The sequence below is a fragment of the Diceros bicornis genome, chromosome 19 (assembly GCF_020826845.1).
Source record: "Diceros bicornis minor isolate mBicDic1 chromosome 19, mDicBic1.mat.cur, whole genome shotgun sequence".
Lineage (NCBI taxonomy): Eukaryota > Metazoa > Chordata > Mammalia > Perissodactyla > Rhinocerotidae > Diceros > Diceros bicornis.
The window spans coordinates 13104185-13121516 of NC_080758.1; the positions used below are offsets into that span (position 1 = coordinate 13104185).

The following is a 17332-nucleotide window of genomic DNA, read 5'->3' on the forward strand; positions in this document are numbered from 1 at the left end:
TTTGCCAACATTTAAAAACGGGGAGACTTTGCTTAAAAAAATCCTAATTTCTGGCTTTTCTCAGAAAAATGAACAAACAAACCCAGAACATCTGGTAATACTGGCCCGCCGCCTGTGTCCCACCTGGCCGCACTTGGAGGGGACGAGCTGCTGAAGCGGGGGCTTCGATGGGCGTGTGCTGCCCGTTCCACACAGTCCCTGCCGCTCCCCCACGATCCCCGCCAACCCCTTCCTTTGTCGTCTGTCACATCACAGAGGAGAGAAATGATTTCTCTGTTCAAGCCCCTGGAAGAAGTGGCAGAACAGCTGGTCCATCCACACAGTGGGATCCTGGGCAGCCGTCAGGAAAGAGTGAGGATGCGCCCCGTGTGATGATGTGGAGAGATCTCTAAGCTGTTTTAATTGGAAAAACAGGTGTAGCTCATCCTGTGTACGCTGCTGTTTTTGGTGTGTAAAAAGGGGAGAAAAGAAGACTGTGTATATGTGTGTATAGTCATGGGCCAGATGATGTTTCGGTCAACAGCGGACCACATATACGACGGTGGTCCCATAAGATTAGGACCATATAGCCCAGGTATGTAGTGGGCTAGACCATCTAGGTTTGTGTAAGTCACTCTATGATGTTCGCACAGCGACGAAATTGCCTACCAGCGCCTTTCTCAGAATGTATCCGCATCATTAAGGGACGCATGACTCTGTACGTGTGTTTATGTATATACATACATATATATGTATGTGTTTATTTTTTCCAGCTTTATTGGGATATAATTGACATATAACATTGTGTGAGTTTAAGGTGTGCAACATGTTGATGTAATACACTGATATATTGCAAAATGATTACCACCATAGTGCACCTGTCAAATACATAATACAGTGTTATTAACTGTAATCACCAGCCTGTACATTAGATCCCTGAACTTATTCATCTGATACCTGGAAGTTTGTATTCTTTGACCAATGTGTGTGTGGTGATTTTTGCGTAAAGATCCTCTGGAAGGATACACAAGACACTAGTAGCTGTGGTTCCCGTGGGGGGTGCGGAGGGACTAGACGGATGGGGCCCGGGGTACAGGAGAACGACTGTCTGTATTTTTCACTTTTTGTATTTTTGACTTTTGAACCATGTGAATGTGTTATTTAGAAGTTAAATTTTTTTTAAAAAAGGGAAAATGAATGTAGTCTGAGAGGACCCGGGGTGACGCAGCCGGTGTGTATGTGTCTCCTTAGGGGGGGCCGGCGTGGTGTCGCTCTCTGCACAGGGCCTGGGGTAGCAGATGCTCAGTAACATCTGTTGACTGAGTGGCGGGTGGGTTTTTCCTGATTCCCTGCCGGTGTCCCTGGACCGTGGTACCTCTCAGGTCCTAGCCGGCGTTTGGACTTGTGGCCCTTTTATTGGGCCGTCTCTGGACGATGGGAGGCGTGGACGCTCACCTCTCCTGCTTTTCTCCTCCAGGCGTTCCTGCATCGCATCCGGCAGAACGTGACGGACTCGGTGGAGAAGGGCCTCACGGAGGAGAACGTCAAGGTGCGGACGCTTGAGCCGGCCCCTTTCCAGACTGTCCCTGCCTCTGTGGGCTGCGTTCCTCCCGGGGTGATGCTCAGGGGGTGCGGGGCGGAGGCGCACATTCACTCCGCCAGCAGCTGGCCCACAGCTTGCTCTCTGCAGCCCCAGAGGCCTCTCGGTCCTGTGAGCAGACTCTGCTTGGTGGACTTGGCCTCAGGCCCCCATCCCCCGGCTTCAGACTTTGTCTCCTTGCTCACCAAGACTGTCCTGTCTTCCAGCCTCCTCGTGCCAGGCCCCCTGGCAGGGAGCCAGTGGAAAATCCCTTCCCAGGCGCCCCTGGGAGCTGGCACCTCCAGCCGCCCTCCTGGCAGCCCTGGCCCCTGCCCTGCACTGGGCATTGAGCGGCGAGGCAGGGCGGATGAGTAATTGGGTCCGGGCTTAGTCTTGGCTGTGGCTCTGGGAGTTTCGGGAGGACGTCAATAGGCCTTCTGTGTGCATGGCGGAGGCCCCAGCACTCCCCCGGCCTGGCTTTCCAGTGTGACCTCACTCTCTGGGAAGCCACCGTCAGCCCTGGGGCCTCCAGGGTCCTGATCCTAGGGGAGAGAGGGAGAGGGGGCGGGGGGGGTCAGAGGTGCCCAGCGTGTATAGCACACGAAGGACTTGGTCAAACAGGACGTCTCCCCTACATGTTCCGGTTAATCTGGACAGTATCCTTGCACGTTGACAATTCTCTGAGCCCAGTTTTTTGGATGAGAAAGCTGAGGCTTAGAAATTGGAGAGACCTGCTCAGGGTCACTGCATGGCTGGTCCCTGGTAGCTCTGGGATTGAAGGTTTTTATGCATTCATTCATTTACTCATTCATTGAGCAAATATTTACCGATCAGCTACTGTTTATTATATCTTTATTACAATCCATTTATTTATTACAATTTAAAAGTTACTATAATTTTAAATTGCAATTTATTAGTTTTTAAAAATTCCCTTTTTTAGGAGGTATAACTCACATACAGTAGAAGGTGCGGGCTCCTCTGTGCCCCCTCCCCGTAAACACTCTCTCCCCAAAGATAACCATGGACTTCCAGCAGTGTTGATTAGTTTTGCCTGTTTTTGAACTTGATGTAAAAGTGAGCTCTTTCCTGTCTGGTGTCTCTTGCTCCCTGTACGTCTGTGAGATTTGCCCATGTTGTTGTATGTAGCTGAGATTCATTCTTTTCATTACTGTGTAGTATTCCATAGTATGAATGTACCGGAATTTACTCATCCATTCTCCTGTGGATGGATATTTGAGTTATTTCCAGTTTTTGGCTATTATGACTGTTCTTGTATATGTCTTTTGGTGGACACAGTCTCTCGGTTTCTTTTGGGTGTACCCTCAGGAGACAGATACTTATTTTGAAATTTTGTAGCCATTCCTTGAAGTAAGTATCACCATAGGATCTCTCATATGTCTGCAACATAAGCAGCTTCAGCTGGGTGAGCTGGACAGAATGAGAGAGAGAAATAACCAAACCCTGCGGGGGGTTCTTCCAGCCCCTTCCCGCGATGCTCGTCCCCCGGGCGAGGCTGAGGAGGACGCGTGTGCCTGGCCGGCTCAGACCACGGCAACTGGGGAGTGGTCTGCAGCCCCTCGGCGCCCCCGCACACCCTCAGGCCGCCTCCCTCTGTGGACTGTCTGGTGCGTTCGCAGGGTCCAAGGGGCTGGTCTTCATTGCTTTAGGTCTTGACTCAGACGTCACCTTCTCAGAGTGGCCGTCCCTGGCCTCCATATTTAAATTGGCAAACTCCTCCTCCTGCCCCGCCCCTGGACTCCCTTCTTGCTTTGTTTTTGTCTTTAATGCTTCTTACCACCTAGAAAACTATACTTTGTTGTCTGTGCCCTTCTGCTAGAATGTACCTTCATGGGGACGGGCACTTGTCTGGTCCCTGTGTCAGGGCCTCGCACAGCGCCTGGCACACAGTGGTGCTCAGCACACAGCTGCTGAGTGAATGAATGTGTGGGAAACCCTAGAAGGAGTTGTAAGCCGGCAGGAGCCCTGGCCCCCGGGGAGCTGCGGGGAGTGGGGGCGGCTGGGAGAGGGACTCCTGGCTGCGTTTATTGTAGTGTGTCTTGATTTTTGAACCACGTGAGTGTCTTTTCCAAAATTGAATTAAGAAGTGCACCTGTTAAAAACAGAAAAAGGAATTGATGCAGTTCAAAAGGACCTAAAGTATGTGCAAGTCTCCCCTAGTTCTCCTTCGCAGAGGCCCTGACAGTCTTCAGCTTGCGTCCTTCTCCAGGTGGTCTCTGCTCCTGCCGGCACAGAGAGGAGAGGCTTTTTTGTGTTATTGTACACAAATGGCCCATACTGGCGTCCCGTTTGGCGCTGTGATCCCCCCCCCACTTCATGATATATTTACAGAATCATTCCAGGCTTCCATATCCACGTGTACAGATCTGCAGATCCTTGTTACAGGCTGCACGGTGTTTCAGTATGTGGAATTTATTTAACTGTAACCGGTCCAGTTTATCGAGTCCTCGTTAATGGACATTTGGCTTTTTTCCAGTCTTTTGCTACTGCAAATAGGGCTGTAGGATCTGTTCTTGCCTCTGCACGCAGTTCTCTCCCTCGGCACAATGAACACTTGGGGGTGGGTCGTTCTTTGGGGGGCTGTCCTGTTATTGTAGGATGTTTAGCAGCATCCCTGGCCCATACCTATGAGATACCTGTTGCCTCCTTCCCCCCAAATTTATGACAACCAAAAATGTCCCCAGACATTGGCAGTTGTCCCCTGGGATGCATAAATGCCCCTGGTTGGAAACGACTCATGGAAAGGTTAAGTTCTGGAATGTAGATTTGCTGGGTCTGATTGTATGTGCATTTCAAACTTTATAGATTCATAGGGGGAAACGGGCACCGTTATATATTGTTTGTGAGATTTTAAACAGCATATTTTGAATGTCTTCCCCTATTGTGTTTCCTTCCACCACATCATTTTAATGGCAGCGTGGAAGTACCCTCATCATTTCACAATCTTACGGTTGGACAGACCAGCTGTGTCAGGACATGATGCAGACTGTGGTGAAGGTCTTAATAGATAATTCTCAGTGTGCTGAGTGTGAAGCTCGGTTCTGCTGGTTACTGGACCGCGTGACCTTGAGAATGTTAATTGTTTTCTTTGAGCCTCTGTTCTTCATCTACAAATGGGGGATAATGGTATTTCTACCTCCTGGTGTTCTATGAGGATTAGATGGCATAAATGCATATAAAGTTCTTAGCACAAGATTAGGCATTAGTCCTGCTCAGTGAATGTTGGCAGTGTTTTTGTCACTATCGTTGTTGTCATTAGCGGTAATCTGGCTCCCGTGTGTGAGTACCCGTTTCACTACACCCTCACCTGCACCGGGGGTTATGTGTTTTTCATGGTTGATTTTGCTCACTCTTTATGCCCCAATTCACGCTGTCCTTGGGCCTCACTTTCCCTCACAGATCCTCTTCTCGAACATCGAACACATCCTGGAGGTCCATGAGGATTTCTTGGCCGCCTTGGAGTATTGTTTACATCCAGAGCCTCAGTCTCAGCACGAACTCGGGAATGTTTTCTTAAAATTTGTGAGTACAATGCCCCAGCCCCGGTTGGAACCTGCAGCTTTTGGGAAATGGGCTTCTCCCCCAGATCCGCGCTCCACCACCCTTGGCCAGCTTCCTGCGTGGGCCTGCCTGGGAGATGGAGAGGCAGGTGGCAGGTGGGCCTGGATTTGGCCCCCAGAACAATGGGAAGAGGGTCTGGCCCGGCGGCCTGGGGCTGTGTTTAGTTGGCGCTCTCTCCCCTCAACATCTCCTAGAACATGGTCCCCCTTTCCTCAGAGCTCTCTGCTGAGTGACCGTGCTCTGGGGCTCCCGTGGCCTCCTGGCCTGGTGGGGCCCCTCTGCCCCAGAGTGACCGACAGGGCAGCCAGTGGCCGAGAGGGTGGGCTTGGCTCAGACAGACCTGCATTTGGTCCTAGCTCGGCCACCCACAGCCCTTGGGTGGCCACTCATGCTTCCAGTCAGGGAGGCTGACGCTTGTCGTAATGGCCTCTCTCTTGCCAAGTCTGTTGGAATTGTGAGGGGACGGCTGGAGGAAGGAGGGGGGAAGCTTAGCCCACACAAGGCAACTGCTTTCCCGTACCCTCTCGTTCTGTGCCTGCTGGGGCCCTCCTCACAGGGAGAAAACCCGCAACAGCCTCACAGGCGTGAGGCTCCAGGCAAGCTCCTTCCTTCTCTGACCTTCAGTTTCCTCTTCTGATTGAGAAGTGGGGGTAGTCATGCCTACCTCCTTGGGTTGATGGAAAGACCCAAAGATGTGAAGCAATGAAGTGTGTAGCATGGAGCAGTGGTTCTCAACCAGGTGGTGGTCTTGTCCCCAGGACACATTTGGCCATGTCTAGAGATGATTTTGGTTGTCACAACTATGGCGGGGAGGTTGCTGCTGGCTTCTAGTGCATGGAGGCCAGTGATACCACCAAATCCTATAACGCACATAACAGACCCCACCACCGAGACTGATGCGACCTCAAATGTCAGCAGTGGCGAGACTGAGAAACCGTGGGGTACAGTAAGCACTCGGTCCATGTTAGTGCTTATTTTGGTCATTGTCATCATCACATCTTGATGGTCAGAGTGTAGGATGACAGAACCTAGGTCAGCTCTGCCCTCAGGGAGTCACAGCCCATGGAGGTGACCATCTCATACGGTGTTCGGAGGGCAGTGCTCTGGCCTGGCTGCCGAGCTCACAGGCTGTGATGCTCTTGGCAAGTGGTCTTACCTTGTCTGTGCCTCAGTGTCCTCACCTGTAAAATGGGTAAAAAACTAGACCCATGATGTTGTTGAGGATTGCATGAGATCATACAAGGAGACCGCTCAGAACGGGTCCTGGCACACAGTAAGTGCTCAATAAATGCTGGATGTTATCCTTCTGTTCATGTAGTCACCATTCCTCAGTGTTTGAAATAAGATAAACACGAGAGCAAGATGGGGTCCAGGTGAGGTGAGCATAGGCGAGATGGGCACTGAGCAGAGAGATGTGATCTGCTTGGGGTTTAAAGGGCCTGTGGCTGCTGTGAGGGAGAGTGGACTGTGTGGGGGAGGAGGACAGGGAGACCAGGAAGTCCCTGCCGTCTGAGGTGGTGGTGCCTGGAGCAGCGGTGGGGGTGGGGAGAAGGGGTGAGTGGCATAGTGGTTCAGGATATGTTTCTTTTTTTTAAGCTCTGAGATGTTTTTATTGAGGTCACATTGGTTTATAACATTATATAAATTTCAGGTGTACATCATTATATTTTGACTTCTGTATAGACTGTATCGTGTTCACCACCAAAAGTCTGTACACATGTGCCCCTCTTCCCCTTTCACCCTCCCCCTACTCCCTTCCCCTCTGGTAACCACCAAGCTGTTCTCTGTATCTGTGTATCTGTTTGTTTGTTTATCCTGCACATATGCGAGAAGTCATACAGTAATTGTCTTTCTCTGTCTGACTTATTTCGCTGAGCATAATGCTCTCAAGGTCCATCCATGTTGTCACAAATGGCAAGATTTTGTCTTTTTTTTTTTTATGGCTGAGTAGTATTCCGTTGTGTGTACGTACCACATCTTCTTTATCCATTCATCCATTGATTAGCACTTAGGTTGTTTCCAGGTCTTGGACGTTGTGAATAATAAAGAAGATGTGGTATGTATACACAATGAAATACTTACTAAGCCACAATAGCTAAGGCCAGGAAACGTTTCTTGAATAGGCAAATAAAAAGAATGGGAGGGACAGTCTTCTCTTTGGGTACAGAGGAAGGAGTAAGTCCTTGTTTCTCTGGAGCCAGGCTACTTGGGTTCAAATCCCTGTCCCACCATTGACCAGCTGAGTGACCTTGGGCAAGTCACTCCACCTCTCTGGGCCTCAGTCTCCAAGTCTGTAAAATGCGGGTAACGATAGTACCTGTGGTGTGGTGCTGTCAGGAGGATAAAATGAGTGAACGTGAGTGAAGCACTTAGAGGCGGCCGGGCACCGAGCTGATGCTGCCTGAGTGTCAGTCGTGGACGTTATTCCACCTGGGGCGCCAGGGAAGGGTTTTGGGAGGAGGTGGCGTTATTGGGGCTTGCCGTCAAGTGATGACATCCGAGCGTAGAGTCGGATAGTCCATACTTTAGCCAAAGCAGGGGAAGGGGTCCTCAAGGTGCGTTGTCCACCTGCCAATGACCCCAGGCCACTGGGTCCCCTGACCTCTGCCTGAGCCACAGAGGTGTGGTCAGCAGGTTTAACTCATTGGTCAGTGAGGGTCTCTGGTTCCTGATCCCCACCTGGGCTGTCCCCACTCCCTACAGGATTCCTAACGCGCTCGGAGATGCCGGGGACGGCTGGAGGAGGGAAGGTGGGAGTTTAGAGCCCAGGAGGCAGACTCTTTCCATGCCTCCTCCTTTTACGCGACCCTCCTCTGTGGCCTCATCAAACTGGGTGTTGATGAGGACAGTGCTTACCCTCAGGATCCGGATGCCCTGATGGTGGAAGTTCATGCCTTTGAGGGAAGTCATTCTGGGCCCGGGCCTCCCAGCATCCTCAGAACCCAGCGTACATCCTGCGGGTCCCGTGAGAGCACGTGTTTTAGAGCCAGGTCCCTGACTTTCCTCCTGGCTTTGCTGCTTCCTGGCTCTGTGATGCTGGGAGAGTGACCTCGTCTGTCTGTGCCTCAGTTTTCTCATCTGTAAAAGGGGACGGCGGGTGGAGGGAGTTAACACGAGGAGCAGCACCCGGCACGTTAGTAAGTGCTCAGTAAATGTCCGCTCAGCAGTACTATGTGCATATTTGTTCACGTGACCCAGTGGGGCCCCTGTCCTTCCAGCCGCACGGCCTCGCTGCGACACAAGGACAGATGTCCGAGGCTTTGACAAAAATGAAGGGGTTTCGGAGATCCTGTTCTCCCCTCGGCCGCCAGAGGCTCCGGCTGGAAGTGCACACCTGGTGTCTTCACTCCTCCTCCAGCCTCTCTGGAGTCAAGTCCCGACACCCTGCCAGGCCCTGCCGATTCCCGGGGCCTCACCCCCGCCACTGGCCACTCTGGCCTCCTCGCTGCTCTGGAACACACGGAGCCCGTTCTCCCTGCAGGCCTTGGAGTGCACTGTTCCTCTGCAGGACGGTGTCCCTCAGATGTCCCTTGCTTTCTCCCTCCCTGCCTTGAAATCTTAATGGAAATACCCCCTTCCATGCTCCCCCCGCTTTATTATTCTCAGGCCCTTATCACCATCTGGCATAGTGGATATTTTGCTTCTTTTTTGTTTATTGTCTGTCCCGCCCCGAATATCAGCAACGCGAGGTCAGGGACTTTGTCCCGTTCTCTGCTCTGTCCCTGCATTAAGACTAGAGTCCAGCCCTAAGCTTACCCAGCAGGCCAGCAAACCGAGGGGAAGGTTAAGCTCAAGGTTGTGACTATATAGGCGGGAGAGCTGGGGTTGGAACCCTCCTCGTGGCTAAGCCGGTGCTTTTAGACTTTGTGGATTTGCACACTAAGTTTGTAATTTTTGCTGTATCCGAGTACCCCTTGTATTACTGTTTTAATCTTTAAATAATTGATTTGCTTAAAAAAAACCTTAAAGAAACTTATTTAAAAAGGGAAATTTGCACCACCATTGGAAATGGAAAATGAGTGTCACTTGTTATAAATAGAAGTGCGATAGTACGTAAGCTCGGTGCAATAGAAACCAAACTGTGGTGCTGCGTTCTGTCTAGCAGCTCCTGCCCACCTGAGTCTGCCTGGGCCTCTGCCCTCGGTGAGATCACGGGGGAGGTTAGCGGTGTCAGACGGTATCAGTGTCACATCACGCCTCCTGAGACCCTCCGTGAGGGGATTGGAACAGGTGAAAAAGGAGCCGACTCGCTCAGTGTGTGATTCAGTGTTTTTAATTTAAAATCATCTTTTAATTTAAAATTTAAAATCCTCACCTTCCTTCCCCCACGCTCAGGGAGGATTGCCCTGGATTCTCTTTAGAGGCAGCCCCTGCTGTAGGTTGGGCTTCCGGAAGCTGGAGCACCTTTGCAGGTGGCCTCCTGTTGGAAGCAGCTGGAGGAGAGGTTGCACGGTCTCCACTCGGCCTCAGCTGATCCTGCCTGGGAGGAACCTGGGAGCTGGGGTGGCTCTTCGGGTCTTCCCGAATTGCAGCGAGAGGTGGGGTCTCTACGCTGTGTTGCCCAGTCCCTGGACGTGGGCTGTCCCGGGGAGGGAGTGGACGGCCTCGGGCAGACGGCTCTCTCAGGCCGAGGGCGGTTCCTGGGGAGGGAGACCCTGAGCCATGGGGGCGCCACTGTCCTGACAGGGCTCTGTGTGGCTCACCACAGTGTCCACTGCACCCCAGAGGCCAGCCTCCTCCCGGGCTCCATCACTCCTGCCAGGGCTGGGGCCGCTTGGGGTGGTGAGGTGCTGACTGGGAACAGAGCTCTGTGGACAGGCTCTCCACGAGAGGAAGGGGCCCAGACCCAGCGGGGGCCCTGGCTTACAGACCAGCCCAGGTGCTGCTCCAGTCAGTGGACGGCGGGAGAATCCTTCACACGTTCACCCCGAAACCCAACCACGAGCTACCGAGGTGATCACACAGCAGCACTGAGCGAACGTTCTCTGTGCTGCGCACTGTTCTAAGTGCTTTGCGTCTATTAGTTCATTATAACTTCACAACCTTCTTTAATAGTGTGTACTGTTATACCCACTTTACAAATGGGGAAACTGAGGCCCAGAGAGTGTAAGTTACAGCACAGGCTTACACAGCCAGTGAGTGTTGGAGCCGGGATTCGAGCCGGCGTAATCTGGATCCGGGGCTTGTGTTTTTCACCATCTTACATGATAAGTCTCCTGAAACACACATTAAGCACCGACTGTGTGCCAGGCACTGTACTTGGCCCTGAGGATGCCGCCCTACGTAAGACAGGCTTGCTCCCTGCTGCCACGGGGCTCACAGGCCGGAGACACAGGGCAAGTAAGTGAACAGCAGCGGCCGTCCCAGATGGCGACGCAGACAGTGAAGAATGTACAGCGCAGATGTGACAAGGAGGGACTCTACTCAGCATCTGAAGTTGGGAAGTCAGGGCCGGGGTTGCTAGATTCAGCGAAGAAGAACACCTAGGGCAGCGGAGTTTGGATTTCAGGTGAACGACAAATGGTATTTTAGCGTGAGCATGTCTCGTGCTCACACTAAAACATTCTTTGTCGTTTCTCTGAAATGAGAACGCAGCTGAGGGTCTTGTGTTTTATCCGGCCACCCTGGGCGGGGAGGGCCTGTGAGGGGGTGGAATGGCACGACCTCGGGAAGGGTGTTCTGGACGGAGAGGAGAGCCGGGGCAGAGGCCCGGGGACGGGAGCGGCTTGTGCGCTGCGGGAAGCAGGGAGGCCGGGGTGGTGGGGCCGCGTGAGTGGTGGAGGGAGTCTGGGGATGTCGGGGGGCCAGACCCTGGAGGTTTTTAGCAGGGAAGTATTGTGTGGCCTGAGTTAGGTCTTAACCCCTCACCCGGCAGCTGTGTGCATAGGGGATGTTAAAACCCTCGCAGAAGTGAGACCTGAACCTCATGGTCCCTTCCCACCGGAGGAGATGTCTCCAGGCCAGCTCCTTCCCCTCGCTGAGTCTCGGTCTTTTTGGGTGTGAAGTGAGTGGTTTGGAGCAGATGGTCTCTGTGGAGCCAGCGTCAGCCCCCGGGAACTGTGGACAGCAGCCGTCACCTCTGACCGTCCTTGAGCCCTCCCTGGGGGCTTGACCCTCTCCCCGAGCTGTTCCCAGCTGGCGGCTGTCCACTTCTCCTCCTTCACAGCCTAAACCCACAGCCCCATGTTCCCCACCCACCACATCTGTGTGCACAACTGTTTGTTCATTTCTTTCTGGCAAAACAATCAAAGCCCCGTGGGGGGCCCCAGGAGGAAATGGAACACTTAAACTCTTAGCTGTCAGAAGCAACATTGCCACGCTCGCAGGGTCTGGGGCCTGAGACGCAGCTGGGGTGCGGCTTAGTGAAAGCACATGGCAGTGATGGACCTGGGTGTGGTTTTGGAGAGGGGGTATTGCCATTTGCTAAATTTAACCTCTCCAAGCCTCAGGCCTTGGTCCCCTGCCCTTTTCACAGGCTAAGGGAGAGGATGACATTGCAGAGTGTGTCAGAGAAGGGGCTCCGGGTGAGGAATGACACACCTGTGGTGATCTGTCTCGTCACTTGCTCTCCTCTCCTGCGTCTGTGGCAGACATCGCTAATCAATCACAGCACTCTGCCTCTGTGCTCCCTGGGGCTCCAGAATTCTCGCCCGTGTTCCAGCCAGCACTGAGCACGACCTATTGATTGGGGTTGGCGTGTGAGAATAAACAGCTTTGTCTGTGCTTTCTGGCGCAACTTTGTCACGGTACAGACAGAGATGGACAGGGAGACCCTGTCACCTCACTAGACTTGGGTCCATTTTTCCATTTTCTGCCCCTTTTCAGAGTGTGCATGTATTAGGACTGTGTCTTCACTGCAAGTAACAAAAACACCAACTTAAACAGGCTTAATCAAACAGACAAAAAAGAGCTTATGGCCCATACTAATGAGCCATAAGTGGAATGTTCAGGAGTGATTGGCTTCAGGCGTAGCTGGATCCAGGACCCCATATGATGTTTTCAGGACTTGGTGCTTTTCTGTCTCTAGGCTCTGCTCTCCTTTGTGTTGGCTTCATTCTTGAGGGGTGAGGTGGGATATGCCTCACATGGTGACAAATGTGGCTCTCAGCAGTTTTCAGGCTGACACTGCCAGCTCAGCAACAACAGTTCAAAGAGCTTCTCTTCACAGTAATTCCAGCACGAGTCCTTGAGGGCTGTCATTGGCACAGCTTGGGTCACATGGCCACTGTTGCCAGCACAGGGAGCCCTTTGATTGGTTTGGTCTGGTGAGTGGAGTGGGGTCAGTAAGCTCAGAGTGTAGGAGGTGGTTCCCCAGGGGAACAACTGGGGGTCTTGACCAGAACAAGGGGGAACGGATGCTGGGTGAGTAGATCAACAAATGTCCCAGTGAAGAGCTGATGCTGCGGTCGTAGTGGACCAGGGTCGCCTGGATGGGAGCGTGGGGCTGGTTTGAGGGGCGTTGGGCACCTCTCAGGCTCCCTTGCTTTCTTGCTTTCGTTCATCAGATAGTCACGATGCCTGTTCTCTGCCAGGGACCTCTGTCCCCATTGACACCACAGCACTGACCTCAGCAGATGCAGACTTTGCCTCCCTGGAGCCCGTACTCTGGGGGGAGTGGTAGGGAGATGGACGGTGCATGAATGACAAGTAAGACATACGGGTTGGGGGGCGAGGCCCACCGTATTTCTCAAAATCTGCTTGGTGCCTTCCCCAGACCTATGAGTCCTCTCAGCGCCCTCCCTCCTGGCTCTGTCTTTCCCTTTTTTTGCCATTAAAACCTCCCAATCCATTGCCCCACCTTGTCGTAGACTGATTCACCAGTGGGATATGAATTTGCTGAAGTCCTGATGGCAATGATAGCAGCAACATCACTAAGAGCAGTAATAGTACTAGCTGTTATTTAATGAGCACCTACTATGCACTCTTTTAAGCACTTGCTATGACTCCAGTTGATAATTCTCACAACCTCAGGTTGGAGAGGTTGTTACTGTCTGTAATTTATGAACAAGAACGCAGAGGCTCGGAAACTTTCCATGCCGTGCCCAAGGTCCCAGCTGGTGACTGGGGAAGCCGGGCTGTGAACCCGGGTGGTCCGGCTGCGGAAGCTGTGGTTGCAGCTACGAGGATGATCTGATAGTGGTTGGCGAGAGTCGTTGTGGCGGCTTCTGGTGTTTTATCTCAGAGCAGCGCTGATGGCAGGGTCTGTAGGCCCAGGACAGCCCAGGTCCCGGCGCAGGGGGCTTCTTTGCTAGAGCCCCATGTACGGTGGGGACCTGCTGTCGCTCATGTGCCTGCATTCAGAGCCAGCCTTCCCTCTACAGCCCTGCAGGCCTTCCCTGCAGGAACAGGCCCCAGGCACAGGCCAGTTCCTGTCACCCACCACAGGGAAGGTTCTCCCCCCTTCCCGGCAGCCCGCCTCACCATGGTCTGCAGCCATGACCCTGGTTCCGGATGTGTCTGGCAGCCTCCCTCATGTCTTTTTTTTTTGGTGAGGAAGATCAGCCCTGAGCTAACATCCATGCCAATGCTCCTCTTTTTTTTTTTTTTTTTGCTGAGGAAGATTGGCCCTGGGCTAACATCTGTGCCCATCTTCCTCCACTTTATATGGGTCTCCACCACCGAACGGCCTGATAAGCGGTGCATCGGTGTACGCCTGGGATCTGAACCCTGGGCCGCCAGCGGCAGAGCGTGCACGCTTAACCGCTACACCATGGAGCTGGCCCCCTCCCTCATGTCTTTTTATCTGTGCGTGGTGAACCCTGCAGTCCAGACTTCTCCTCACCCGTCTCCATTGGCCTTGATGGTCTCCTAGGCTCATTGGAGACACGTGGAGATAGAAGGTCTGCTTTGGGGGTGCTGGGCTCCCCTCTCCTCCTTCCCTGCCCTAGTGCGTACATGTGCGCTGGCGTCTCAGGGCCGCCCGACACGGGGTGAGGAGATTGTAGGTGGCAACTGAAGGCGTGTTTCTCTGTGCCTCTGATGGTGGTGGTGTTGTTTGGAGCATGTAGCTTGTGTTTTGTGAGGCTTCAGACCTTTTGGTGGTTCCTTGGAGTGTGTCTCAGGGTTATTTGTCCCACAGTGTGTGTACCTGTGTGTACACTTTGGATAATTGTGAAATTGTTTGTTTTGGTATTTTTTTCCCTCTTGATTCATGTTTGTTGCTAATATTTTTAGAGTATTTTGAAACATTATCTAGTGTTCATTGTGTGCCGTGCACTGTGCTGCTCATTTTACATAAATTGTCTAATCCTCCAGCAGCACAAGTAGTGGGGTGGGGTGGGGGTGGGGGTCAGCTCTTACGTCCATTTTACAGATGAGAAAACTGAGGCATCAGGAAGTGAAGCAGCTTGCCGCAGGTCACCCACTACTTAGGGAGTGTGGAGCTGGGTTTCCAGCCCAGGCCGTTGGTTCTGGAGTCACTCTCTGCACTTTTCATCATTATCTGTGGTCCTCCTCAGAGCTTGGTTGGTGGATTTGTGGTTTGAGATTGGCACCCTGTGTGTTTGCCTCCCACTCCGTCGCCCTCCCATGCCATGACCTTGAGCTGGACATGGGTGGTGGGGTTAAGAGAGATTGAATCCTGGTTCTGCCCCTTCGCTGGGTGTGAGACTCTGGTTTTCCCATGTGTGAGTGAGTCGAATACGGTAATTGCTGTGTCAGGTTATTGAGGAGTGAGTGAGTGTCCCCTCGTTCCTGGAGAGCAGCGTGTGCTGTGTCCTGAGTGCTCAGCACACTCTCCGTGCTGGCCGTCGGCTCTGGCTGTGGGCACTTTGCTGCTCAGGGCGTCTGCTCAGACGGTGCCCGCGGAGCCCCCAGGGTGAGCCGGGGTGGGTGGGGGGCTGCTTAGTGATTCTGAAACCCATTCACCTCCTCTCTGGTTTCCTCTTTGCTGCAGCCACCCATCGGCAGGATGACTGGGGCTTGTTTAGAAACAAGATGAGCCGCCTGCTTTGCAGACCCGCCTCTTCCTTCCTCAGCTCCTTGGGGTCTCCTGCCCAAGCCCCAGCCCGAGGTCAAGGCCCTTCAGCGCTTCCTTCCCAGTGGCCTTACCAGGACATCCTGGTTTGGGGCTTGGAGGTTGGGAGGTGGTGTTCTGTGAGCCATTGGAACCGAGAATGCTCAGTGGGGAGCTTCCTGCTCAGAAAGCGCCTGTCTCTCCCATTCCCGGAAACTCTGACTGATGGTGACAGACCTGGTGGCCCACAGGTGACCTCTAGGCTGGAAAGGGACCAGCTTTGGGCTCAGGGGCATCTGGAGGTCAACAGAGCTGTGCCCCTGCCTCAGGACTGCCACTGCTGTGTGGCAGCGTCGGGAAATCGACTTGTTCCTCCAGATTCCTGAGCCTTATCTAGACTCTTTGGTTCATATATACAGGGCAGTGCACCCAGTGCAGAGTTCATTCGCTTAGCAAGGAGTCTTTGAGGGCCTACTGTGTGCCAGGTCCTGTGCCAGGATCTGGGGAAACCTTGGTGAACAAGATGGACGTGGTCACTGCCTTCAGGGAGCTGACTGCCAAGTGGGAAAAGATGATAAATAAATAATCCAGATGATTGCAGTTTGTGGGAACACCACGAAGACGATGAAGACAGGTGGGTGGGTGACGGAGAACACCTGGGTGGCTACTTTAGCACGGGTAGCCCAGGTGTCATTTGAGGAGGTGGCATTTGAGTTGAGACCTGAATGGTGGGGAGTAGCCAGGCCTGGGGGAGGAGTGTTCCAGGTAGCGGGAACAGCCAGTGCAAAGGCCCTGGGGTAGGAATGGACTTGGCAAATTCAAGGGGCATCTAGAAGGCCGGTGAGATGAGGTCAGAGAAAGGCAGGGTCACATTATCTGGCCCTTGAAGTTCCCAGTATGGTATTGGATTCCATTCCTCGTGTAATAGAATACATTGGAGGATGTTGGACAGGGATGTGACACAGTCTGACTTGTGTTTTAGTAGTAAAGTTGGACATTTATTGAGCACTTACTGTATGCTGAACCCTCCTGTTTTAACTCATTTAATCCTCATAATAGCCCCATGAGTTAGGGACTCTTATAAACTCCACCTTATAGATGAGGAAAGTGAGGCACAGAGAGGTCAAGTAGCTTGCCCAAGTTCATGGCTGGAAATGCAGAGCCAGGGCTCAAGCTGAGGCCTCTTGGCTTGAGTCTGTGCACTTACCCTGGGCCGTGCAGCTTCCTGAAAGGTTGCTCAGGCTGCGGGGTGCAGCATTGGGGCAGGAGAGGAGGCTGAGAGGCCTGTGGCGAGTGGGAGCCGCTTGGCCTGAAGTCCCTCCCGCTGTGTGGTCTGCCAGGGGCTGGGGGAGGCCTTTCCGCCCAGGCGCGCTGGCCCAGCCTCCTGCCGTGACCTGTCTCCCACGGGCTCTGTCCTTGTCTTGCAGAAGGACAAGTTCTGCGTGTACGAGGAATACTGCAGCAACCACGAGAAGGCCCTGCGGCTGCTCGTAGAGCTGAACAAGATCCCCACTGTGCGCGCCTTCCTGCTGGTGAGTGTCCCCATCGCCCCTGCCCCCCTTCCTCTCTGCTTCAGCCCTGCGCATCCCTGGACACGTGAGGTGACCCTCACGCTGACCCGGGCGGCCCAAACCCTCCGTCAGCTCGGGGAAAGCAGGGATTGCCACATCTTTTCTGTAAAGGGCCAGAGAGTGAATCTTTTTGGTTTTTTGCATCATACAGTCTCTGTCACAACAACTCAACTCCACTGTTGTAGCATGAAAGTAGCCACAAATAATATGTGAAGGAATGAGCGTGCTGTGTTGCAATAAAACTTTATTTACAAAAATAGGCAGAGGGCTGGATTTGGCCCTAGGACCAAATTTGCCAATTCTTGGTCTAAAGTAATGATCCTGATAGGAGTGGTAGCAATAGTAGTCATAATTGCATTATTAGGCTTATTTAATTATAAGTGAAAGAAAATCCAGTTAAAATTGGGTTAAGCAAAAAAAAAAAGAATTTACCAATTCACTTTTCTGGGAAGTTTGAGACGTGAGAGGCCTTCAGGCACAGCAGCATCTGGGTGCTGAAGAGATGTCATCAGGAATTTGTCCCTTGGCTCTGCTGTTCTCTGCCTTGGTGGGCTCTACGCAAGGGTGGCGACATGACCTCCAGCAGCTCCACACTTAGAGCTCTCCTAGCCAAGCAACTCCAGGATAGAGAGCTCCTCTTTCCCAGTAGTTACAGCAGAAATCCTGGGT

General features: G+C 52.8%; 1 protein-coding gene across 3 annotated transcripts in view; it reads left to right on the forward strand.

Moving 5' to 3' along the window:
- PREX1 (phosphatidylinositol-3,4,5-trisphosphate dependent Rac exchange factor 1) overlaps nucleotides 1–17332 on the forward strand; it is a 193435-nt gene that overhangs the window by 76830 nt on the left and 99273 nt on the right. For all 3 annotated transcript variants that reach the window (XM_058562512.1, XM_058562513.1, XM_058562511.1), the window contains exons 2-4: nucleotides 1457–1528; nucleotides 4976–5098; nucleotides 16520–16624. In XM_058562512.1, coding sequence (XP_058418495.1) covers nucleotides 1457–1528; nucleotides 4976–5098; nucleotides 16520–16624 — 300 coding nt within the window. The remainder of the gene's footprint in view (nucleotides 1–1456; nucleotides 1529–4975; nucleotides 5099–16519; nucleotides 16625–17332) is intronic.